Consider the following 26,645-nt stretch of genomic DNA (forward strand, 5'->3'; position numbering starts at 1 on the left):
TCTTCTTTTTGGTGTCCTTTAGTAATGGTTTCTTTGCAGCAATTCGACCATGAAGGCCTGTTTCACCCAGTCTCCTCTGAACAGTTGATGTTGAGATGTGTCTGTTACTTGAACTCTGTGAAGCATTTCTTTTGGCTGCAATTTCTGAGGCTGGTAACTCTAATGAACTTATCCTCTAAAGCAGAGGTAACTCTGGGTCTACCTTTCCTGTGGCGGTCCTCCTGAGAGCTAGTTTCATCATAGCACTTGTTGGTTTTTGCGACTGCAAATGTCACATTTTGACTGACCTTCATGTCTTAAAGTTTTGATGGACTGTCATTTCTCTTTGCTTATTTGAGCTGTTCTTGCCATAATATGGACTTGGTCTTTTACCAAACAGGGCTATCTTCTGTATACCATCTCTCACTTGTCACAACACAACTGATTGGCTCAAACGCGTTAAGAAGGAAAGAAATTCTACAAATGTACTTTTAACGAAGCACACCAGTTAATTGAAATGCATTCCAGGTGACTACCTCATGAAGCTGGTTGAGAGAATGTCAAGAGTGTGCAAAGCTGTCATCAAGGTGGCTACTTTGAAGAATCTCAAATCTAAAATATATTTAGATTTGTTTAACACTTTTTTGGTTACTACATGATTCCATAAGTGTTATTTCATAGTTTTAATGTCTAGAAAATAGTAAAAATAAAGAAAACCCTTGAATGACTCGGCGTGTCCAAACTTTTGACTGATACTGTATATACCCTAGGTCTATTAGATGATATATTACTTATAATGTCTGGTTACATATAATTTGCTCTGTTAAATCTACCCTTTAGCAGGACTTAAATAGCAACAGTGAATCTATGTAGTTATTATTTAGTTATTAAGAGATCTCTTAATAATCATTCTCATGATAGCACATTGGTCGTAGTCAGTCAGTGACAAATATCAAAGCTAAGCAGGACTTGCTTTAAACCCTGGATGGAAGACCAAATTAATAGCTGCATAAAGATCAGCTTTCCAGTAGGAGGTGCTGTCCAGCCTATAGTTTTTTTTTCTGAGAGTGGATAGAACATTGAAGATCTGACGTTGTTTCAAAGGTACAAATTCAACATATTTTATACGAGCTTTGTCTATGTTGAAAATTGGTTACCATGATTACAAAACAACAGTTGATTACTTTTTTTCAAATCCAATGCATTTTCCAATGTAGATTACGTTAAAACAATGTTGATTCAACCAGTTCGTGCCCAGTGGGATGTGACAATGGAACAACAATAACACAAAAGCAAACAGAAATGATCTGTTGCCATGGAAGTTGCAAATCCTGACATTTTGCTTTGGCACTACTGTTTCATGCGCACACACACATGTGCTGCAGTCTCTCACATGCACACACACAGAACTCACATATTGGTTGCAGGTGTTGTCAGACAGACAGGAAGGTCAGCAGATACTTCTGGGCTAGGTGAATACAGATCACAGGTACCCAGAGTGCTTTGCCCTGGCCTTTAGTCTGGCCTAGCTGTCTGCTGGCTGTGTGATGTCAGGGACGTGACCTTCTGCTCTTTGACCTATCTCCCATCATCCCCCTCAGGCAGTAGGCTCAGGAAAAGTAGGATGTTCATAGGCTCATCTCGTATCAGACATGGGCTTTCCATGCCAAGCTGTGGGCTTTAAATCAAGCCTGGACCTACAGAACTTAGAGAAATCTCTCTTTGGCTCTCATGGGGCAAAAGCTGGTTCACATAAATATTGAGGTTTTTAACATTCAAGACCAATCATTAACTTTTCAAAGTAAAAATGTAAATTAAACCAAAATAATCTATGCCTGTTTCCACACTTTAATTTTAGCCTGATATATATTTAATAAATGCATGCCATGCCACTACTTGAAATGGATGAACATAAATAAACAACAGAATCACAACACACATATTAAAACTCAAAAACCAGGACTGTCAATCAATGAGAGCATGCCTAATTAAAAGCAAAGAATTAGCTTATGAAAAGCAACTGCAAAACAAATACATTTTAGTCCTCTATCAGCCAGACCAGGCAGACAAACAGTGACCTTCACTGTCATCATCATCATCGTCATTATGTTGTCGTCATCATCATCATCTCGACAGCAACACTATTACTGTTTTATCCGACCGCTAGCACCATTATCATAGTGATTTGCTTAGCACTCATCACTGCTCAGTGTGACTAGTTGTTCAACTCATGACTGTAGCTAAAAAAGAAGACCAGCAGTTTGTGAATAAATTATGTATTCAACTGCATGCCTGAATCGCTAATACATTTGGATGCATTTGTCTGAGGTTGTTCTAAGTGAAGGAATAGGAGATGAAACAATCGCATCTTCAAACTCAATGACAGGAGGCTTAAGCAGATAAATTACACCTTTCTTCTCAGTCAAAGCACTGAGTCTGCCGGGGAGAAGGACCCTTTTTTTAGTTTTTTTCTTTGCCTAAAATGACATACCCAAATCTAACTGCCTGTAGCTCAGGACCTGAAGCAGGGATATGCATATGCTTGATACCATTTGAAAGGAAACACTTTGAAGTTTGTGCAAATGTGAAATTAATGTAGGAGAATATAACACATTAGATCAGGCAAAAGATCATTCAAACAAAAAACATGCATTTTCAAAAAAAAAAAAAAAATCTTTGAAAAGGCAAGAGAAAAAGGCCATAATATAATATTGCATTTTAGGTGCAATTTAGATTTTGTATGCGCTAATGCTAATCACATTAGCACACGTTAGTTCAACCGTTACATTATAGGAACACCGATCCCATAGACGTCAATGACTCACCCAGCGACTGAAGAAAGGAGTGCAGAAACTCAATAATAAGATGATATTCTAGGGGCAGAGGCACAAGGCAATACCCTCACTTCGAATCAGAATTTTCAGGAATAGCACATTTAAATCGCCTTAGATTGCCTGGTTTATATGCTGAGTGTACATAACATTAAGAACACATGCTCTTTCCATGACATAGACTGACCAGCTGAAAGCTATGATCCCTTATTGATTCCCACCTGTTAAATCCACTTCAATTCATGTAGATGAAAGGGAGAATACAGGTTAAAGAAGGTTTTTAAGCCTTGAGACAATTGAGACATGGATTGTGTATGTGTGCCATTCAGAGGGTGAATGGGCAAGACAAAATATATAAGTGCCTTCGAACGGGGTATGGTAATAGGTGCCAGGCACACCGGTTTGAATGTGTCAAGAACTGCAACAATGCTGGGTTCTTCACGCTCAATAGTTTCCCGTGTGTATCAAGAATGGTCCACCACCCAAAGGTCATCCAGCCAACTTGACACAACTGTGGGAAGCATTGGAGTCATCATGGGCCAGCATCCCTGTGGAACCTTGTAGAATCCATGCATCAACGTATTGAAGCTGTTCTTTAAGTCAAAATGGGGAGCAACTCAATATTTAGAAGATGCTCCTAATGTTTTGTACACTCAGTGTATATCATATGCAGTGATATCACTATTAATGCTGTACTGATAAGATGGAGAGATTTGTGCCAGACTTTTCTGTGGTTTTTGTAGACTGTGGTGTAGTGGGGATGACTGAGACTAATCTGTGGTTTTTGTAGACTGTGGTGTAGTGGGGATGACTGAGACTAATCTGTGGTTTTTGTAGACTGTGGTGTAGTGGGGATGACTGAGACTTCTCTGTGGTTTTTGTAGACTGTGGTGTAGTGGGGATGACTGAGACTTCTCTGTGGTTTTTGTAGACTGTGGTGTAGTGGGGATGACTGAGACTTCTCTGTGGTTTTTGTAGACTGTGGTGTAGTGGGGATGACTGAGACTTCTCTGTGGTTTTTGTAGACTGTGGTGTAGTGGGGATGACTGAGACTTCTCTGTGGTTTTTGTAGACTGTGGTGTAGTGGGGATGACTGAGACTAATCTGTGGTTTTTGTAGACTGTGGTGTAGTGGGGATGACTGAGACTAATCTGTGTTTTTTGTAGACTGTGGTGTAGTGGGGATGACTGAGACTTCTCTGTGGTTTTTGTAGACTGTGGTGTAGTGGGGATGACTGAGACTAATCTGTGGTTTTTGTAGACTGTGGTGTAGTGGGGATGACTGAGACTAATCTGTGGTTTTTGTAGACTGTGGTGTAGTGGGGATGACTGAGACTTCTCTGTGGTTTTTGTAGACTGTGGTGTAGTGGGGATGACTGAGGCTTCTCTGTGGTTTTTGTAGACTGTGGTGTAGTGGGGATGACTGAGACTTCTCTGTGTTTTTTGTAGACTGTGGTGTAGTGGGGATGACTGAGACTTCTCTGTGGTTTTTGTAGACTGTGGTGTAGTGGGGATGACTGAGACTAATCTGTGGTTTTTGTAGACTGTGGTGTAGTGGGGATGACTGAGACTAATCTGTGTTTTTTGTAGACTGTGGTGTAGTGGGGATGACTGAGACTTCTCTGTGGTTTTTGTAGACTGTGGTGTAGTGGGGATGACTGAGACTAATCTGTGGTTTTTGTAGACTGTGGTGTAGTGGGGATGACTGAGACTAATCTGTGGTTTTTGTAGACTGTGGTGTAGTGGGGATGACTGAGACTAATCTGTGGTTTTTGTAGACTATGGTGTAGTGAGGATGACTGAGACTAATCTGTGGTTTTTGTAGACTGTGGTGTAGTGGGGATGACTGAGACTAATCTGTGGTTTTTGTAGACTGTGGTGTAGTGGGGATGACTGAGACTTCTCTGTGGTTTTTGTAGACTGTGGTGTAGTGGGGATGACTGAGACTAATCTGTGGTTTTTGTAGACTGTGGTGTAGTGGGGATGACTGAGACTTCTCTGTGGTTTTTGTAGACTGTGGTGTAGTGGGGATGACTGAGACTTCTCTATGGTTTTTGTAGACTGTGGTGTAGTGGGGATGACTGAGACTTTTCTGTGGTTTTTGTAGACTGTGGTGTAGTGGGGATGACTGAGACTAATCTGTGTTTGCTTGCCTTAATTTGGCCTCAGTGTGTTTATATACTCTGTTTATATCCACTCCCAAATTACATGATTGGTTGGACCGGATGGGGAAGGATGGGGTGAAAATAGCATTGTGTGAGGGAAGTGTGATCTTTGTCCATAGAATCGGTGTGTGTGTTCATTTTTTTGTGGATGTATCTTTCTGTGTGCCTGTTTTTCAATATGTTTTTCTTGTCAGAAATTATTAATGCTTCAAGTGAATTGTTGGAGTAGTGAGAGTGAGTAGTGGAAGTGTGAAATCAGCTTGTATTGTCTCTGTGCATGTGTATTTGTACATAACATGTATGGATACTCTAAGTACAGATGCTGTATCTTAATTAGATCATCCTATTTTTGCAGTAATCTTCCTGCCCAGCAGGAAATGCAAACTTGTAGTGTATTTCAGGTTTTAAAAGGCTTCTAAAGTTTGTATCAACCCTCACAAATAATGTCCATTAATGTCCTGTTGCTGCAGGATTATTTTCCAGCTGTGTGAAACTGGCTCAAATTAAGATATGGAATGTGTTTATTCATGTGTGGCTGTATACTGTAAGTGGAAAGTATGATGAGTTAGACTTGTGACTTTGTGCTACAGTATTTTTGGCTGTATTGGGTTTTGTGTTTGTGTGTGTGTGTGAGGATGTGTACTGTAAAGTTATAATGTGTGTATTGTGGCCATAAGGACAGATGTGAAATCGACTGTGACAGCATCCTCACATGCTTAAGGGGCCTGTCAGGGACCCGCTAGCACTGTGGATGCAGCACCGCTCTCCACACAGACACACACACACACAGACTCATACGCACATACACATACACAAACGACATCTCTAATTAAGGCTGAGTGACGGAACGGCCCAGAAGACATCCCGTTTTCCCTCCCATATGTCTGTGGGTCTGACTAACACATCCCGCTGGCTGGGAATAATCCCTGTACCCAAGGTGAGAGGAGTCAGTGTGTGAACAGCTACAGGGATGGGAGGGCTGGGAGGGCTGTTTTTGGAAATATATTTTACCGATTCTGTTTCATTCCTCAAACTGTGACTCCCAGTGTAAAAGCATCCTGTGAATTTAATAACCCAAGGACAACGACGACACTTTTCACTGAGATGTGTTATGGAGGTCATGCCATGTTTTCTTTCATTGTCATCACCTAATCATTGGATGCTGCTGTAATTCCTCTCACTAGCCTGCTTCCAGAAAGCTGGGAAGTGTCAGGTCTTCTTGACACCTCATTGTGAGTGATCAGTGCATTTTATGGCCACAAGGCATGCTTCACCAACAAGATTAATCCAATCTGATAACAACAATACAGGATCCACAGCCACTACCTCTAATGCCACCACTTTGGATGCAACTCAGCATTCTTTGTCCTCCAAACACGACGAGTTGAGTTTTTACCAAAACGTTATATTTTGGTTTCATCTGACCATATGACATTCTCCCAATCTTCTTCTGGATCATCCAAATGCTCTGTAGCAAACTTCAGACGGGCCTGGACATGTACTGGCTTAAGCAGGGGGACACGTCTGGCACTGCAGGATTTGAGTCCCTTGCGGCGTAGTGTGTTACTGATGGTAGGCTTTGTTACTTTGGTCCCAGCTCTCTGCAGGTCATTCACTAGGTCCCCCCGTGTGGTTCTGGGATTTTTGCTCACCGTTCTTGTGATCATTTTGAGAGCCAGAAATCTTGCTTGTTTGTAGGTGACCAAATACTTATTTTCCACCATAATTTGCAAATAAATTCATTAAAAATCCTACAATGTGATTTTCTGGATTTTTTTTCTCATTTTGTCTGTCATAGTTGAAGTATGATGAAAATTACAGGCCTCTCTCATCTTTTTAAGTGGGAGAACTTGCACAATTGGTGGCTGACTAAATACTTTTTTGCCCCACTGTACCTGCTGGAGCGTGTGCTACGGGTGGGTGCTGCTATGGCGACCTGTGAGCTGAGATAAGGCGGGGCTTTACCTAGCAACGACTTATAGATGACCTGGAGCCAGTGGGTTTGGCGATGAGTATGAAGCGAGGGCCAGCCAACAAGAGTGTACAGGTCGCAATAGTGGGTAGTATATGGGGCTTTGGTGACGGATGGCACTGTGATAGACTACATCCGGTTTGCTGAGTAGAGTGTTGGAGGCTATTTTGTAAATGACATCGCCGAAGTCGAGGATCGGTAGGATGGTCAGTTTTACGAGGGTATGTTTGGCAGCATGAGGATGCTTTGTTGCGAAATTGGAAGCCGATTCTAGATTTAATTGTGGATTAGAGATGCTTAATGTGAGTCTGGAAGGAGAGTTTACAGTCTAACCAGACACTTAGGTATTTGTAGTTGTCCACATATTCTAAGTCAGAACTGTCCAGAGTATTGATGCTGGAAGGGCGGGAAGGTGCGGGTAGCGATCTGTTGAAGAGCATGCATTTAGTTTTACTAGCATTTAAGAGCAGTTGGAGGCAACGGAAGGAGAGTTGTATGGCATTGAAGCCCATCTGGATGTTAGGTATCATAGTTCCCAAAGAAGGGCCAGAAGTATACAGAATGGTGTCGTCTGCGTAGAGGTGGATCAGAGAATCACCAGCAGCAAGAGCGACATCATTGATGTATACAGAGATGAGAGTCTGCCCGAGAATTGAATTCTGTGGCCCCCCCATAGAGACTGCCAGAGGTCCAGACAACAGGCCCTCCGATTTGACACACTGAACTCTATCAGAGAAGTAGTTGGTGAACCAGGCGAGGCAGTCATTTGAGAAACCAAGGCTGTTAAGTCTGCCGATAAGAATGTGGTGATTGACAGAGTCGAAAGCCTTGGCCAGGTCGATGAATACGGCTGCACAGTAATGTCTCTTATCGTTGGCCAGAGCGGCGGCAACAAAAGCTTTTTCACTGGGGGCCTTTCATGTGGCGCAGTGGTCTAGGGCACCGCAGTGGTCTAGCTGTGCCACCAGAGACTCTGGGTTAGCGCCCAGGCTCTGTCGCAGCCGGCCGCGACTGCGAGGTCCGTGGGGCGATGCACAATTGGCCTAGTGTCATCCGGATTAGGGAGGGTTTTGCTGGTAGGGATATCCTTGTCTCATCGCACACTAGCGACTCCAGTGGCGGGCTGGGCGCAGTGCACACTAACCAGGTCGCCAGGTGCACAGTGTTTCCTCCGACACATTGGTGCGGCTGGCTTCTTATTTGAATGTGCGCTATGTTAAGAAGCAGTGCGGCTTGGTTGGGTTGTGTTTCGGAGGACGCATGGCTTTCGACCTTCGTCTCTCCCGAGCCCGTGCGGGAGTAGTAGCGATGAGACAAGAGAATAACTACTAAACATTTGGATACCACGCAATTGGGGAGAAAGGGGGTGAAAATGTAAAAAAGTATATATACAGTGGCTTGCGAAAGTATTCGGCCCCTTTGAACTTTGCGACCTTTTGCCACATTTCAGGCTTCAAACATAAAGATATAAAACTGTATTTTTTTGTGAAGAATCAACAACAAGTGGGACACAATCATGAAGTGGAACGACATTTATTGGATATTTCAAACTTTTTTAACAAATCAAAAACTGAAAAATTGGGCGTGCAAAATTATTCAGCCCTCTTAAGTTAATACTTTGTAGCGCCACCTTTTGCTGCGATTACAGCTGTAAGTCGTTTGGGGTATGTCTCTATCAGTTTTGCACATCGAGAGACTGACATTTTTTCCCATTCCTCCTTGCAAAACAGCTCGAGCTCAGTGAGGTTGGATGGAGAGCATTTGTGAACAGCAGTTTTCAGTTCTTTCCACAGATTCTCGGTTGGATTCAGGTCTGGACTTTGACTTGGCCATTCTAACACCTGGATATGTTTATTTTTGAACCATTCCAATGTAGATTTTGCTTTATGTTTTGGATCATTGTCTTGTTGGAAGACAAATCTCCGTCCCAGTCTCAGGTCTTTTGCAGACTCCATCAGGTTTTCTTCCAGAATGGTCCTGTATTTGGCTCCATCCATCTTCCCATCAATTTTAACCATCTTCCCTGTCCCTGCTGAAGAAAAGCAGGCCCAAACCATGATGCTGCCACCACCATGTTTTGACAGTGGGGATGGTGTGTTCAGGGTGATGAGCTGTGTTGCTTTTACACCAAACATAACCTTTTGCATTGTTGCCAAAAAGTTCAATTTTGGTTTCATCTGACCAGAGCACCTTCCTCCACATGTTTGGTGTGTCTCCCAGGTGGCTTGTGGCAAACTTTAAACAACACTTTTTATGGATATCTTTAAGAAATGGCTTTCTTCTTGCCACTCTTCCATAAAGGCCTGATTTGTGCAATATATGACTGATTGTTGTCCTATGGACAGAGTCTCCCACCTCAGCTGTAGATCTCTGCAGTTCATCCAGAGTGATCATGGGCCTCTTGGCTGCATCTCTGATCAGTCTTCTCCTTGTATGAGCTGAAAGTTTAGAGGGATGGCCAGGTCTTGGTAGATTTGCAGTGGTCTGATACTCCTTCCATTTCAATATTATCGCTTGCACAGTGCTCCTTGGGATGTTTAAAGCTTGGGAAATCTTTTTGTATCCAAATCCGGCATTAAACTTCTTCACAACAGCATCTCAGACCTGCCTGGTGTGTTCCTTGTTCTTCATGATGCTCTCTGCGCTTTTAACGGACCTCTGAGACTATCACAGTGCAGGTGCATTTATACGGAGACTTGATTACACACAGGTGGATTGTATTTATCATCATTAGTCATTTAGGTCAACATTGGATCATTCAGAGATCCTCCCTGAACTTCTGGAGAGAGTTTGCTGCACTGAAAGTAAAGGGGCTGAATAATTTTGCACGCCCAATTTTTCAGTTTTTGATTTGTTAAAAAAGTTTGAAATATCCAATAAATGTCGTTCCACTTCATGATTGTGTCCCACTTGTTGTTGATTCTTCACAAAAAAATACAGTTTTATATCTTTATGTTTGAAGCCTGAAATGTGGCAAAAGGTCGCAAAGTTCAAGGGGGCCGAATACTTTCGCAAGGCACTGTATATATAAAAAAGAAGCTCTTTCACTGCACCAGAACATTCCACTCAGAGAGCCAGGGTCTAATGGATGTTGGCACAATAAATCTAGAAATGCTGTGGCTGCCATATCTAACGGATCCTCTCCTGCCCCTCTCAGTACCCGCACCACACTTGTGCGTCACGCTGCTCGTTCACGCTGCTCATTGGTTGGCTCCTGCTCCTGCCACCTGTCTCTCCCTAACTTGTTGACCAGTGTTTTGGCTCACGGCCCCACAATTTACTGCTTGTTTCTACAGCACCAACTTGCGAGTTGGTCATCTCCCGCTCGTGTAGTTTATGTGCAGCCACCGATCCATACAGTGAGCAAGTCCTCCACTTTCTCTCTGTTTGCCATACTGGTGTGTGTTGCTTGTGAGTTTCTCATTTCACTGGTTCTGCTTGTTTCGGGAAGCGGGGTGTGGGCTGTATTTGGAAATTGCTGTCAAAAAGAGAGACACGGAAACCTAGCGGGATGTATTTGCGAACCCACTGTAGCTCATAGAAAACGTTTTTGGAAAGTCCTGTCAAGGAGAAAGACATGGAAGCCCAGCTAGCCTAGCTAGCCTGTAGTTTCAAATGAAGGTCACTAATGCAGCAGCTGTGTTTAGTTTGCTCTATTCCGGGACAATGTGGACTGTCCAGACTTTCAATGTAGCAACTGTTTGCCTGCAGAGGACTACAGGGGTGAGTCAGGTACTCTTAGTGAACAAGTAGCTAACTTACACAAGCTACTGGAGAATCCATGTCTGCCTACTTTCTCCTTCTCTTCTACTCTTCTAGCTGGACGCTGCTCTGGCCTGGTGGGAGTGTCGCCACCGTGTCGCCTCCACAGCCGGTGCTCTACAGGGATCTCTCCCCGAAGGGGTCTACCCCTTCCCTGGGGAATGGATGACTTAGTGGATGTTCCTATTCTTGACCCTACCAACCACCCAAAGAGTACAGTAGAGTCGAAAGAAGCAGCCTTTGGCAATAGGGGCCTCCTTGGCAATGGGACTCCGGTGCCTTCAATCATAGGGGGCTTCCACTTCTAGATCGGATCTGGAGGTACCCGCGCCCTCATCCTCTGTTCTGTCTACCTCTCCGGTAGCTTCTACCTTGGGTTCAGACCTTCAGAGATCCCCACTCATCGGACCGTGAGGGTGTCTGAGAGTCTGGCCCCTTCATCAGCCTCTATGGATTCTACGGCTGGAAAGGGTCCATTAGGCCCCACCTCCCATCAGTCCTTAAGGGGTCTTCTAAACCACTTGAGGCAAAAGAATGGCCCGATTTCAACAGCTGTCTTCATAGACGGCTCTATGGTGAGAAACATCTCTGTGCTCTACTGGAGCACAAGTACAGGACATTACAAGGCTGCTTCCTACCGTTCTATGACACCTGCCGGGGGCTGACACTGTCGTTGTCCATATGGGGTCAAACGACATTAGGAGGGCTAGCTTGGAACTGCTGAAAATTGATTTTAAACAAGTGATTTTAGCTCTGGACGATTCCAAAAAGCGGCAATTATTTCAGGCCTGGTACCATTGCTGGGCCATGGCTGTGAAAGATTCAGCAGGCTACTGGCATTACACACTTGGCTAAAAGACTACTGTAGCTCTGTTGGCATAACTTTCATAGATAACTTTGACACCTTTTGGAAACAGAAGATGCTCTATAGGAATGAATAATCTTAGCTCCTCGATCGTGTCCGCGCATTTCAAGGCTGCGTTGAGACAATTACTTATCAGTAACCTAAGCCCTGCTCAGATAATCCCTACCATTGTGTCGCTGGGTTGTCGTAGTGCTGCTGCAAATGTACATTGTCCCAGGGGCATTGGCAGTCATAATGTAAGTAATCTATGTTCCTCTAACTTGTGTTCCTCTAACTCCCGTCAATCCCTTTGTCAATCCTACAACTATTGTATGATGTAAACATGCAAAAATCAACATGAGTTATACCGTTAGCATTGAGGACATTTTCCCTAGTAGAAAGTCCATTGTGTGCACCTCACCCTGCACTATCAGCTCAAACATAAATATCACTGTCATGTCTACCTCTGATTAGCCTCCCAGTAAAGCAATAAAAACAATCAAGAAACAAGGTTCATGAAAGCTCCAACTTGCCAAGTCAAGAAAAAGCTTCAAACAGCACAGGAATGAAACGCTGCAGAAATCTGTTCAAAAGCAGTATCCAAATCCATCTGATATAGTGATCATAATATAGTAGCCATATCTATAAAAACCAAAGTCAATACATTTTGCAGTAATTCCTATGTTGAAGATGTAAATAATATTTGCTGGTCTGTGGTGTGTAATGAGGAGCAACCAGACGCTGCACATTTATTAAATGACTTATTCCAGTTACTAATAAGCATGCACACATTAAGAAAATTACTTTAAAAATGGTTAAATCCCTGTGGATTGATGAGGAATGTAAAACATGGATCAGAGGGATGAGGCAAAAGGAATGGCAAATAAATCTGGCTGCACAGCAAATGTACTGTAAATTAGGAAATCATGTGACTAAACTGAACAAAAGGTAGAAGAAAATGTATTATGAAACAAAGGGAAAGGGAAAGGGGGATACCTAGTCAGTTGTACAACTGAATGCATTCAATAGAAATGTGTCTTCCACATTTAACCCAACCCCTCTGAATCAGAGTGGTGCGGGGGGCTGCCTTAATTGACATCCATGTTATCGCCGCCCAGGGAGCAGTGGGTTAACTGCCTTGCTCATGGGCAGAACAACAGATCCAACAGGTCCCAGACGTGCTCAATGGGATTGAGATCCGGGCTCTTCGCTGGCCATGGCAGAACACTGACATTCCTGTCTTGCAGGAAATCACGCACAGAACGAGCAGTATGGCTGGTGGCATTGCCATGCTGGAGTGTCATGTCAGGATGAGCCTGCAGGAAGGGTACCACATGAGGATGTCTTCCCTGTAATACACAGCGTTGAGATTGCCTGCAATGACATGATGCTGAGACACACCGCCCCAGAACATGACGGACCCTCCACCTCCAAATCGATCCCACTCCAGAGTGCAGGCCTCGGTGTAATGCTCATTCCTTTGACGATAAACACGAATCTGACCATCACCCCTGATGAGACAAAACCGAGACTCGTCAGTGAAGAGCACTTTTTGCCAGTCCTGTCTGGTCCATCGATGGTGGGTTTGTGCCCATAGGTGACGTTGTTGCCGGTGATGTCTGGTGAGGACCTGCCTTACAACAGGCCTACAAGCCCTCAGTCCAGCCTCTCTCAGCCTATTGCGGACAGTCTGATGGACTGATGGAGGGATTGTGCGTTCCTGGTGTAACTCGGGCAGTTGTTGTTGCCATCCTGTAACTGTCTCGCAGGTGTGATGTTCAGATGTACCGATCCTGTGCAGGTGTTGTTACACGTGGTCTGCCACTGCGAGGACGATCAGCTGTCCGTCCTGTCTCCTTGTAGCGCTGTCTTAGGCGTCGCACAGTACGGACATTGCAATTTATTGCCCTGGCGACATCTGCAGTTCTTATGCCTCCTTGCAGCATGCCTAAGACACGTTCACGCAGATGAGCAGGGACCCTGGGCATCTTTCATTTGGTGTTTTTCAGAGTCAGTAGAAAGGCCTCTTTAGTGTCCTAAGTTTTAATAACTTTGACCTTAATTGCCTACCGTCTGTAAGCTGTTAGTGTCTTAACGACCATTCCACAGGTGCATGTTCATTAATTGTTTATGGTTCATTGAACAAGCATGGGAAACAGTGTTTAAACGCTTGGACAATGAAGATCTGTGAAGATTTTTAGATTTTTACGAATTATTTTTGAAAGACAGGCTCCTGAAAAAGGATGTTTCTTTTTTTGCTGAGTTTAGTTATAATCTTTTTAGAAACATCTATGCAAAATATTTCACCTTCTTTATTACTTTACCAAACATGTCATGACAATAGTGATAGTCAAAAATCTGTTAAATTTGTGAACATCTAAATCAAGATCTGGGCCATTTAAACAGCTTGCATCCGTCCGTCTTAAATACAGGTGGAGAAGGGCTATGTAAATTGATTGATATTGTTGTTCTGAGCATATGCAATCTGTCTGTCTCCGACGTAAACCTTTTTTTTTACTTCCACAAAAAAAAATCTTTACTTATTTTAGGTTTAAGGAAGTGTGTAGATCACTTTCTTTATTATGGAGCTATACAAGTTTTGTATTCAGATCTTCCTACTCAAGACAAATCCAAGGATTGTTTTGAGAGCATGTGCAGGCCTGCTGGCTGGTGTGTTTACGGACATATTCAATCAATCCCTATCTCAGTCTGCTGCCCCCAAATGCTTCAAGATGGCCACCATTGTTCCTGTTCCCAAGGAAGCTAAGGTAACTGAACTAAATGACTATCACCCCGTTGCACTCACTTCTGTCATCATGAAGTTCTTTGAGAGTCTAGTCAAGGATCATATCACCTCCACCCTCCCTACCTGATACCCTAGACCCACTCCAATTTGTTTACCACCCCAATAGGCCCACTGACGATGCAATAGCCATCACACTGCACACTGCCCTAGCCCATCTGGACAAGAGGGAATACCTATGTAAGAATACTGGTAATTGACTACAGCTCAGCATTTAACACCATACTACCCTCCAAATTCGTCATTTAAGCTCGAGACTCTGGGTCTCGACCCCGCCCTGTGCAACTGGGTCCTGGACTTTCTGACGGCCCACCTCCAGGTTGTGAAGGTAGGAAACAATATCTCCAACCCGCTGATCCTCAACACTGGGGCCCCACAAGGGTGTGTTCTCAGCCCTCTCCTGTACTCCCTGTTCACCCATGACTGTGTGGCCATGCACGCTTCCAACTCAATCATCAAGTTTGCAGACGACACTACAGTGGTAGGCTTGATTACCAACAACGACAAGGCAGCCTACAGGGAGGAGGTGAGGGCCCTCAGAGTGTGGTGTCAGGAAAACAACCTCTCACTCAACATCAGCAAAACAAAGAAGATGATTGTGGACTTCAGGAAACAGAGGGAGAAACCCCCCATCTACATCGACTGGACAGTAATGAAAGGTGGAAAGTTTTAAGTTCCTCGGCGTACACATCACGGACAAACTGAAATGATCCACCCACACAGACAGCATGGTGAAGAAGGCACAACAACACCTCTTCAACCTCAGGAGGCTGAAGAAATTTGGCTTGTCACCTAAAACACTTACAAACTTTTACAGATGCACAATCGAGAGCATCCTGTCGGGCTGTATCACCCCCTGGTACGGCAACTGCACCACCCTCAACCGCAAGGCTCTCCTGAGGTTGGTGCGGTCTGCACAATGCATCACCGGGGGCAAACTACCTGCCATCCAGGACACCTACAACACCCAATGTCACAGGAAGGCCAAAAAGATCATTAATGACAACAACCACCCGAGCCACTGCCTGTTCACCCCGCTATCATCCAGAAGGCGAGGTCAGTAGAGGTGCGTCAAAGCTGGGACAGAGAGACTGAAAAACAGATTCATCTCAAGGCCATTACTGCATTGTCGGAACTAGAAGCACAAGAGTTATCGAAACACTCGCATTAACATCTGCTAACCATGTGTATGTGACCAATACAATTTGTTTTGATTTGATTTAACAACGCTATCAACAAGGCAGGTCCTACAGGCCCTAGTTTTGTCTTACCTGCACTACTGTCCAGTCATGTGGTCAGGTGCCACAAAGAGGGACTTTACAGTTGGCCCAGAACAGGGCAGCCCAGCTGGCCCTTATTGTACACAGAGAGCTAACATTAATAATATGCATGTCAATCTCTCCTGGCTCAAAGTAGAGAAGAGATTAACTTTGTCACTACTTGTATTTGTGAGAGGTATTGACATGTTAAATGCACCGAGCTGTCTGTTTAAACTTCTAGCATACAGCTTGTGCACCCATGCATACCCCACAAGACATGCCACCAGAGGTCTCTTCACAGTCCCCAAGTCCAGAACAGACTATGGGAGGCTCACAGTACTACATAGAGCCATAACTACACGGAACTCCATTCCACATCAAGTAAATCATGCAAGCACTAAAACTTTATTTAAAAAACCCCAGATCAAAATACATCTTATGGAACAGCTGGGACTGTGAAGAGACACATATTCATACACACACACACATACTCTCTCTCTCTGTCCCTGTTTCTCTCTCACACACTCGTTTTTTGTGTGTGTCTCTCTCTCTTCTATTAACTTCTCACTCTCAAATGTCTAATTTCTCTACCACATCCCCATTCCAGGTCAAATTAACCTTGTGTATTTGTTTACAGTGGTGGCCATTGTAAGATGTGTCGCTGGAGAGGGTACAGGAGGCTGTGTATTTTCCTCCATTTGAGAGCGGCTTCTGTCGCGCTGACTGCACTGGGAGATTACATGTAATACCTTGGGTGACTCTATTGGGCCTCTCCTGGCAAGGCGGAGATCACTGAAATACCAGCAGACCTCTCACAGCATTGATTTCTGCCATTTCCCACTAATCTTGATGGAATCACGGCCTTAGGAAAGGACCATAGAGCATCCTGAAATAAAAGAGTGGTGCCATGCTTTGTTCTGTTCCTTGGATATTGGCATATTTTTCCAAAGGCAAATTCCCCCTAAGGTGTGTTTGCTTTTGGGTAACAATGCTGTCTTTGGGCAAACATTTTATAATTGTGCTCTTTAAGCAGCCTCACACAATCATGGTTTTGTTTATGCAGCAAATTGGAATATGGCATTTTTTCAATATGAAATGAGCAAGGTCGCGAACGCTGAGGCTGTTGAAGAAATCTCTCGTAATTGACTGAAAAGCCTCTAGTTCCTGGAGGGTGAAAGCAACATAAAGGTGTATTTACAGTCTTCATAATTCGCAGGAATAAAATGTGCATGCTCTCAAGAGAATCACAGACAATTGGCCATGAAAAATGCATAAAACATCAGAAATATCAAATCCTCTCCCTGTTGACCAGAATGTATGATTATTGTCTGTGATTCTCTCTTCTGATATCTCTTCCATGTTCTTTGTTGTCAGGGAGATAAGTATGTATTATCCCTCCACTCTGTGAATGTGAGATACATACACTCTGTGTACAAAACATTAAGGACACATGCTCTTTCTATGACTGACCAGGTGAATCCAGGTGGACGCTATGATCCCTTATTGATGTCATTGTTACATCCACTTCAATCAGTGTAGATAAAGTGGAGACAGTTGAGACATGGATTGTGTATGTGTGTCATTCAGAGGGTGACTGGGCAAGAAAAAAGATTGAAGTGCCTATGAACGGGGTATGGTAGTAGGTTTGTGTCAAGAATTGCAAAGCTGCTGGGTTTTTCATGCTCAACAGTTTCCCGTGTGTATCAAGAATGGTCCACCACACAACGGACATCCAGCCAACTTGACACAACTGTGGGAAGCATTGGAGTCAACATGGGCCAGCATCCCTGTGGAACACCTTGTAGAGTCCACGCCCCAATGAATTGAGGCTGTTCTGAGGTCCCACTCAAATCAAATCAAATCAAATTTTATTTGTCACATACACATGGTTAGCAGATGTTAATGCGAGTGTAGCGAAATGCTTGTGCTTCTAGTTCCGACAATGCAGTGATAACCAACAAGTAATCTAACTAACAATTCCAAAACTACTGTCTTATACACAGTGTAAGGGGATAAAGAATATGTACATAAGGATATATGAATGAGTGATGGTACAGAGCAGCATACAGTAGATGGTATCGAGTACAGTATATACATATGAGATGAGAATGTAGACAAAGTAAACAAAGTGGCATAGTTAAAGTGGCTAGTGATACATGTATTACATAAGGATGCAGTTGATGATGTAGAGTACAGTATATACGTATGCATATGAGATGAATAATGTAGGGTAAGTAACATTATATAAGGTAGCATTGTTTAAAGTGGCTAGTGATATATTTACAACATTTCCCATCAATTCCCATTATTAAAGTGGCTGGAGTTGGGTCAGTGTCAATGACAGTGTGTTGGCAGCAGCCACTCAATGTTAGTGGTGGCTGTTTAACAGTCTGATGGCCTTGAGATAGAAGCTGTTTTTCAGTCTCTCGGTCCCAGCTTTGATGCACCTGTACTGACCTCGCCTTCTGGATGATAGCGGGGTGAACAGGCAGTGGTTCGGGTGGTTGATGTCCTTGATGATCTTTATGGCCTTCCTGTAACATCGGGTGGTGTAGGTGTCCTGGAGGGCAGGTAGTTTGCCCCGGTGATGCGTTGTGCAGACCTCACTACCCTCTGGAGAGCCTTACGGTTGAGGGCGGAGCAGTTGCCGTACCAGGCGGTGATACAGCCCGCCAGGATGCTCTCGATTGTGCATCTGTAGAAGTTTGTGAGTGCTTTTGGTGACAAGCCGAATTTCTTCAGCCTCCTGAGGTTGAAGAGGCGCTGCTGCGCCTTCTTCACAACGCTGTCAGTGTGAGTGGACCAATTCAGTTTGTCTGCGATGTGTATGCCGAGGAACTTAAAACTTGCTACCCTCTCCACTACTGTTCCATCGATGTGGATAGGGGGGTGTTCCCTCTGCTGTTTCCTGAAGTCCACAATCATCTCCTTAGTTTTGTTGACGTTGAGTGTGAGGTTATTTTCCTGACACCACACTCCGAGGGCCCTCACCTCCTCCCTGTAGGCCGTCTCATCGTTGTTGGTAATCAAGCCTACCACTGTTGTGTCGTCCGCAAACTTGATGATTGAGTTGGAGGCGTGCGTGGCCACGCAGTCGTGGGTGAACAGGGAGTACAGGAGAGGGCTCAGAACGCACCCTTGTGGGGCCCCCGTGTTGAGGATCAGCGGGGAGGAGATGTTGTTGCCTACCCTCACCACCTGGGGGTCGGCCCGTCAGGAAGTCCAGTACCCAGTTGCACAGGGCGGGGTCGAGACCCAGGGTCTCGAGCTTGATGACGAGCTTGGAGGGTACTATGGTGTTGAATGCCGAGCTGTAGTCGATGAACAGCATTCTCACATAGGTATTCCTCTTGTCCAGGTGGGTTAGGGCAGTGTGCAGTGTGGTTGAGATTGCATCGTCTGTGGACCTATTTGGGCGGTAAGCAAATTGGAGTGGGTCTAGGGTGTCAGGTAGGGTGGAGGTGATATGGTCCTTGACTAGTCTCTCAAAGCACTTCATGATGACGGAAGTGAGTGCTACGGGGCGGTAGTCGTTTAGCTCAGTTACCTTAGCTTTCTTGGGAACAGGAACATGAGCAAGGTCGCGAAATGTGTTCCTAATGTTTGGTATGCTCACAAGCCTAGTACATTTTAGGTCATTCGCAATCCATTCCTAATCTATTTGTCACGAATCCCGCTTCCTGAGTCTGTGTTTGCCTGTGTTTCTGTCCTGGAGTGTGTTTCCGGTGTCCTGGAACGCACCCTGTCTGGTTGCCGGGCGAATTAGCTTGTTGGGAGATCGATGTTCACCCGCACCTGTATCCCATCAGTAATCTGCACACCTGTCCTGATCATCACCTCTCCCCTTCAAAAGCTCTGACCTGACATCCATTCCCTGCCGGATCGTTAGACATGAACAGTATGTTGTGCCATAGTATCAGCCTCAAGTTGTATAGAATTTGTTTTGTTGTTTTTTACGTATTGCATGCCTTAAACTTACCTCCGTTTGTTCTGTCTTCAGTTACTCACCCGGATCATTTACCCCATTCCCGCCTGGTCGTCGGAGGATTCCGCTACCCCATTGGATCCACCTATTTACTCCCATCAACTCACCACCGCTGCCCGCTACGCCACCTGGATATATCTACCCATTCACATTCACTTGTAAATAAATACTCACCTTCTTCCTACTCTCCTTGTCTGGGTTCAATTTTGAAAGAACGTGACACTATAACATAAAAGAGAAGACTTAAAGATTCGATCCGTGATAGGCTAAACCGTGTCACTGGCTGCAACCAGGTGTTTTTGTTATTGTTTTTGTTTTGAGGAAATGAGCATCCAGCATCATGCATAAAGAAAGTATTATTACACACTCACCTGTTTCATTACACGTGCAATGATTTCCAAGTGAAAACATCTGTGTTCGTTGTTTGAAATAACATCTTTGTTGTTGTAATATTGCAAATAGAGGTGGCAGTTTCATCGCTATGATTTCCAGCTTTAAAGGGATTGTTCACCCAAATTACAAAATTGCATATTGGTTTCCTTACCCTGTAAGCTTGTTGATAGTTCCTGTAATTGAAAACCGGTTTGTTTGGTTAAAAAGGCCATTGTTTAATTATCTCTAAGTGTCGATCTCTGGTAGGCAGAGGTCAAAGGGGAATGCAACGTTGATGTGACACCTGGTGGCGTGCTTCTGGTTTTAGTTCTTCTCACGCTTGCTCGTCTCAGGAGGAAGGTCAATCGGACCAGGGGACACTGACTGACTGTCCCTGGCCCTGGCATACAAGGTCTAATTTTCTCATTACTGTGTGAGCTCACATAAATTCATGTTCCACTTATGCTCCATCATTATCTTATGATATTTAGATGGGTGTAATATGTTTTTAAAGGGATAATCCAACCCCAAATAAAAATCATGAAACTCTTGTCAATTTCACGAAAGCCTATATTCTATCACTGGTTAAAATAATAATTTTCCCCATGATTTAACTTCTAAGTGGTCTGTCTGTGAAATCAGGAAATCGCGTAGGAACGCGTCATAGCTACATGGCTCTCCTCACTGGAGATGGGGATAACACTGTCACATTTAATAACGCTTTTAAAACAATTACCTGCACTCCAGATTACCAAATCAACCAATAAATTGTCTAGAACTCATCCATCCGTTTATATCGTCATGACAAAGTATACAGTGCATTCTGAAAGTATTCAGACCCCTTGACTTTTTCCACATTTTGTTATGTTACAGCCTTATTCTAAAACAGATACCATTATTACAACTCGAATCAAGTTGTAGAAATATCTCAAGGATGATCAATGGAAACAGGATGCAACTGTGCTCAATTTCGAGTCTCATAGCAAAGGGTCTGAATACTTCTAAAAATGTCTAATTTCTAAAAAAAGGTTTTCACTTTGTCATTATGGGGTATTGTGTGTAGGTTAATGAGGACTTTTAATACATTTTAGAATAAGGCTGTAACGTAACAACATGTGGAAAAGGGGAAGGAGTCTGAATAGTTCCCGAATGCACTGTAGATTAGTATTGTGTAGTAACTACAATGTTGTTGATCCATCCTCAGTTTTCTGCTATCACAGCCATTAAACTCTAACTGTTTTTAAGTCACCATTGACCTCATGGTGGAATCCCTGAGGGATTTCCTTCATCTCCTTCAACTGAGTTAGTTGCACAGAGTGAGACCATGCAATTTATGAGTCCATGCAACTTGTTAAGCACATTTTGACACATTTTGACTGATTGCCATAACAAAGGGGTTGAATATTTATTATTAACTCAAGACATTTCAGCTTTTCATTTGTGTTAATTTGTATAAATGTCTAAAAACATAATTACACTTTGACATTATGGGGTATTGTGTGTAGGCCAGTGACACAAAATCTTGATTTAATCCATTTTAAATTCATGCTGTAACACAACAAAATGTGGAAAAAGGCAAGGGGTGTGAATACTTTCTGAAGGCACTGTATTTCACATAGATGTGCTCAATCTAAAAATGGTACAAAATTATTCAACTCAATTTCTCTTTCTAGTATCATCTCGCAATGTGCCCTGTGTGTCTGTGGGAAACGTGGGAAAGGGCCATAGCAAAGTGCTCTGTACTCGCTCTGGGCAGAGTTGAACTGCAAGTTGAACTCAGTGAGATACCTCGAAAGGTATAGTTGTTTAGGGATTTTACAGCTAGCTAGCTACATCACATGCTGATGTTAACTTTGGTATTATTGTGTGTAGCTATTTTTGCTTACTAGCTACCTATCTAGCCAGCCCAGAGAAACAACATTGCATTGTGGGTTTTGTAGTCGACTTGAGCTGCAACATATTTCCACAACGATTTTCAAGTTGCTACCAACTTTGTTATAATGGCAAAAATAATGTTTTCATATTACTGTTATAAAGCACTGTTCAACACTGTTAATCATAGGAATGTGTGCATTGGGGTTGATTATCCCTTTGAGTAACAGTTTCAGATATGCCTATAAAGATTCAATATGTTGAGATAGGACATGGAAGATTCAACATGTTGAGATAGGCAGCATCTGTATTGCCTTATGCATGGGCCAGATGTATTTCTGTTTGTTTAGTGTAAAGGTTGTTTACGTCCGCTTGTCTCTTCTCTCAGTGCAGCAGCTCTCTGCACACATTGGCTGCATTAAAACAATGACTAATGGCTTCACACCAGCTCTCCCATTAATTACAAGTCCGCTGCTGCCTGGATCCATACCCTGCACTCTCATATATGAAACCCAGATCTCTACAATCAATATACCCCAAGGCTAGGATAGGGGGCAGGAGAAGAGGATGCTTCCTAATTCAATGAAATACAAATGACCAAATGCTCCAGACACGCGTGGGGCATGAGTAATCATAGACAAATTCATTTTAGAACCCCGGTAGCTCAGTGTAGCTTTCAATTACGGGTGCACTTTACCCGAAGTGTGCATGCTGCGGACATAGGGGTTAGTAGGAGTGGGCAGAGTGAATAGGAGTGGGCAGAGTGAATAGGAGTGGGCAGAGTGAATAGGAGTGGGTAGAGTGAATAGGAGTGGGCAGAGTGAATAGGAGTGGGCAGAGTGAATAGGAGTGGGCAGAGTGAATAGGAGTGGGCAGAGTGAATAGGAGTGGGCAGAGTGAATAGGAGTGGGCAGAGTGAATAGGAGTGGCCAGAGTGAATAGGAGTGGGCAGAGTGAATAGGAGTGGGTAGAGTGAATAGGAGTGGGCAGAGTGAATAGGAGTGGGCAGAGTGAATAGGAGTGGGCAGAGTGAATAGGAGTGGGCCCTGCCACTTCATTCCATCCTTAAGACAGAGGGCAGCCAAAGCCTTCACTGTAGAAAGAGGACAGGAGAACATAATGCAGGGGAAAGTCAATAGATCTCGAGGTTAAGACACAATGAAGCATATCTATTGGAGATTAGGATCATGATTAGATGCTGTATGTCCCTTTCATATCAAATGCTTCCAGCGTGTTGTGCAGTTGTAATCATTGTACAAGGTTAAATGATTGATTTCTCAGTTCCTTGTGTAATAAATGAAACTTGACATGGCTTGTCGTCTGAGTTTGTGTTAAGAGATAGCCACACCCTCTGTTCCTATGTTCCATCATGAGACAGATACTGTAGCACTATTTAGCTAATGCTTCCAATTTTATACTGTATACATTAATATAATGCACTCTAATACCTAAAGTACTTCTGAATTTAAAATAAATTAGGTGGAATGTTTATGGGTGTGGGGTGCTGTTGTATTCATTGAATCAGTTGAATTATATTGTAAATGTTGTTGGGATATGTATGCCTTTGTTGAATGTGTTTTTCTAGTGTGTTATCCACAACCAAATGAATTCCCCTTCACTGGACGCTAAGGAATCACTTGACTTCACTTGGCTGGTCTGGTGTTTTATGGTTGGGTGGTTATTGGAGACTGTGACCCCACACTGAGGACACCATCCCTGTTCTGCTTAGAAGTGGATAGGGAGAGGAGAGGGACTATCTATATTCTCCATCCTCCACTGTTTCCATGGCATTGAACCTGTCCGATCGCTCTCTCTTTCTCTCTCTCTCTCTTACCCTCTCCGTCATTCTCTCTGTTTGCTTTATTTGAGGGAGGTGGCAGGAGATTGGTGACATTTCCACCCTGCTCCTTTCCCTGTCTTGACTCTGTGCTACATTGAGGTGGCTGGTCTCACACCGGGACTTGCCATTCATCTAAGAGTGTGGGGTTTAATCTCTGAGTACACTGCCTTTACCTCCTCATGGGTTAGGAGGTGTAGCTTTGTTCACATTCTGATAAAAATACCACATATGTGCCTGCATTATGGGAAGGAAAGTTTAACTGCAGGTCAACATCAGAAGGAATCTACTGGTGGTTCCTTTTTGGAAAATGAGTGCCATTAAGACTGCATTATTCCACCAAAAACATGAAATTATCACTTTTCTGCATAACGTGTATGAAAATATTTTCAGTGTGCTACACTTTCTCTGCTGATTAGCGAACCAAATGGTTAGCTCTGGTTGGATGGCAAAACCACATTGTATCGTATGGAATATATATATCGTATTCTTTCTTCTCATCCAGGTACATACGGGCCAGAGGAGGGCTGGTCATCAGCCTACCCAGAATGCAGAGAGAGGAACCAATCCCCAATCAACATCGCAGATCAGGACAGCAAGGTGTCCATGGAGTATCAGGAGCTAGCTTTGGATGGATTTGAGACAGAGTCCTCCAACAAGACTTCAATGAAGAACACTGGCAAAACAGGTGAGATTCACAGTCCCCCAATGTCTGTTTACCCTCTCCTTCTTTTGGTTATGTATTTACAGTATAGATATGTCTGAACATTTTATGACGTACCTTCAGTGCCTTCAGAAAGTTTTCAGACCCCTTGACTTTTTGTTACGTTACAGCCTTATTCTAAAACATATTAGATAGTTTTTTCCTCTCATCAATCTACACACAATACCCCATAATGACAAAGCATAAACAGGGTTTTAGAATGTTTTTGAAATTTATAAAAAGTAAAAAAATGGAAAAATCACATTTACATAAGTATTCAGACAATTTACTCAGTACTTTGTTGAAGTAAATTTGGCAGCGATTACAGCCTCGAGTCTTCTTGGGTATGACGGTACATTCTTGGCACACCTGTATTTGGGGAGTTTCTCCCATTATTTTCTGCAGATCCTCTGTCAGGTTGGATGGGGAGCATTGCTGCACAGCTATTTTCAGGTCTCTCCAGAGATGTTTGATCAGGTTCAAGTCCGGGCTCTGGCTGGGCCACTCAAGGACATTGGGAGACTTGTCCCGAAGCCTGCGTTGTCTTGGCTGTGTGCTTAGGGTTGTTTTCCTGTTGGAAGGTGGACCTTCACCCCAGTATGAGGCCCTGAGCACTCTGGAGCAGGTTTTTGTCAAGGATCTCTCTGTACTTTGCTCAGTTCATCTTTCCCTCGATCCTGACTAGTCTCCTAGTCCCTGTCTCTGAAAAACATCCCCACAGCACGATGCTGCCATCACCATGTTTCACCATAGGGATGGTGCCAGGTTTCCTCCATACGTGGCGCTTGGCATTCAGGCCGAAGACAGAGAATCTTGTTTCTCATGGTCTGAGAGTCCTTTAGGTCCCTTTTGGAAAACTCCAGGCGGGCTGTCATGTCCCTTTTACTGAGGAGTGGCTTCCGTCTGGCTACCATAAAGGCCTGATTGGTAGAGTGCTGCAGAGATGGTTGTCCTTCTGGAAGATTCTCCAATTTCCACAAAGGAACTCTGGAGCTCCGTCAGAATGACTCTTGGGTTCTTGGTCACCTCTTGATGGTTCCAAACTTCTTTCAGGTATTTCTGTTTTTTATTTTTTATAAATTTGAAAACATTTCTAAAAACCTGTTTTCGCTTTGTCATTATGGGTTATTTTGTGTAGATTGATGAGGAAAAAAATATTTAATACATTTTAAAATAAGGCTGTAACTTAACAAAATGTGGATAAAGCGAAGTGGTCTGAATACTTTCCGAATGCACTGTGTTTTTAGTATAACATTAGAGTACATGAAAATCACACTATGTACATACAGATCTTAGGATCTTGATTTGATCACTCTTATGTTGCTGAGAAAGTTCCTGCACCGCAGGAAATACAGATGACCTTTGTGATTTACATAAATTAACTGAAAACCCACTCTAACACACGGTTATACTAACAGTATTTTACTTTTCATGTAGTCTACTTTTGGCCAGCTAATAGCCTAACCACTGACCAAGCAACACTATGGACTTAACGTAGAAACACTGACAATATACTGTAGTTCAAATGAAGATTTTACATCTGTACGTTCAAGTAGTTTAAATGCGACATGCACAGCAGTCCAATACAATATTTGTGGTAGGAGCGGATTTTCACATAAGTGATGCCTCCATATTAGTGAATCTGTCATTGGTACAGATGACCTGAAAACCTGAAAAAAACTAAATTCAGCATTTATAACATTTCATGGATTTTCTCTGTCTAAGACAGGTATTTTTCACCATTTCTATCTGTCACAAAGATGGATGTCCTCTCTTTCTGCCAACAAATCGAGTTAAAATGCTTGTGGGAGCAGGGACCACAGGTGGCTGGCATCTGTATTGACAGCAGTCACAACAAGGCCAGCTGTCTTATTAAGGCTCTCTCTGCAGACCTGGGGAAAATAATGTGACTAGTGTGATTTCTATATTGTCAGATATGTTATTATATTAATCTCTCTGAACATAATGTGGCATGTATGAACTGGTGTTGTCCCTGGTCCATCTCTCCCAAGTGGAGACCCTAAATGGAAGCCTGAATGTGCTTTTAAAAAAACATACATCTTGTATACCTTGTAATCCCTCTATCAGTGAGTGATGTATTGTGTTCTATCAAATAATGAAGATCTTATAGAGGGAATAGCCCATAAAGCTTTGCCATATTTCTATCAAGGCTAACGCTGATGGAATTTCAAGCTCCCTCTAGTAGGGAGTATGTGAGTCAATAGCCCACATTCCTCACTAGTGGTGGGGTGAGTAAATGGC

General features: G+C 43.4%; 1 protein-coding gene across 1 annotated transcript in view; it reads left to right on the forward strand.

Moving 5' to 3' along the window:
* The window catches only part of LOC115142341 (receptor-type tyrosine-protein phosphatase gamma-like), a 334,594-nt gene that overhangs the window by 190,718 nt on the left and 117,231 nt on the right, over positions 1-26,645 (forward strand). Inside the window, exon 3 of the mRNA XM_065001902.1 lies at positions 24,186-24,368. Within this exon, the coding sequence (XP_064857974.1) occupies positions 24,186-24,368 (183 nt within the window). The remainder of the gene's footprint in view (positions 1-24,185; positions 24,369-26,645) is intronic.

Source organism: Oncorhynchus nerka, linkage group LG15, assembly GCF_034236695.1.
Source record: "Oncorhynchus nerka isolate Pitt River linkage group LG15, Oner_Uvic_2.0, whole genome shotgun sequence".
Lineage (NCBI taxonomy): Eukaryota > Metazoa > Chordata > Actinopteri > Salmoniformes > Salmonidae > Oncorhynchus > Oncorhynchus nerka.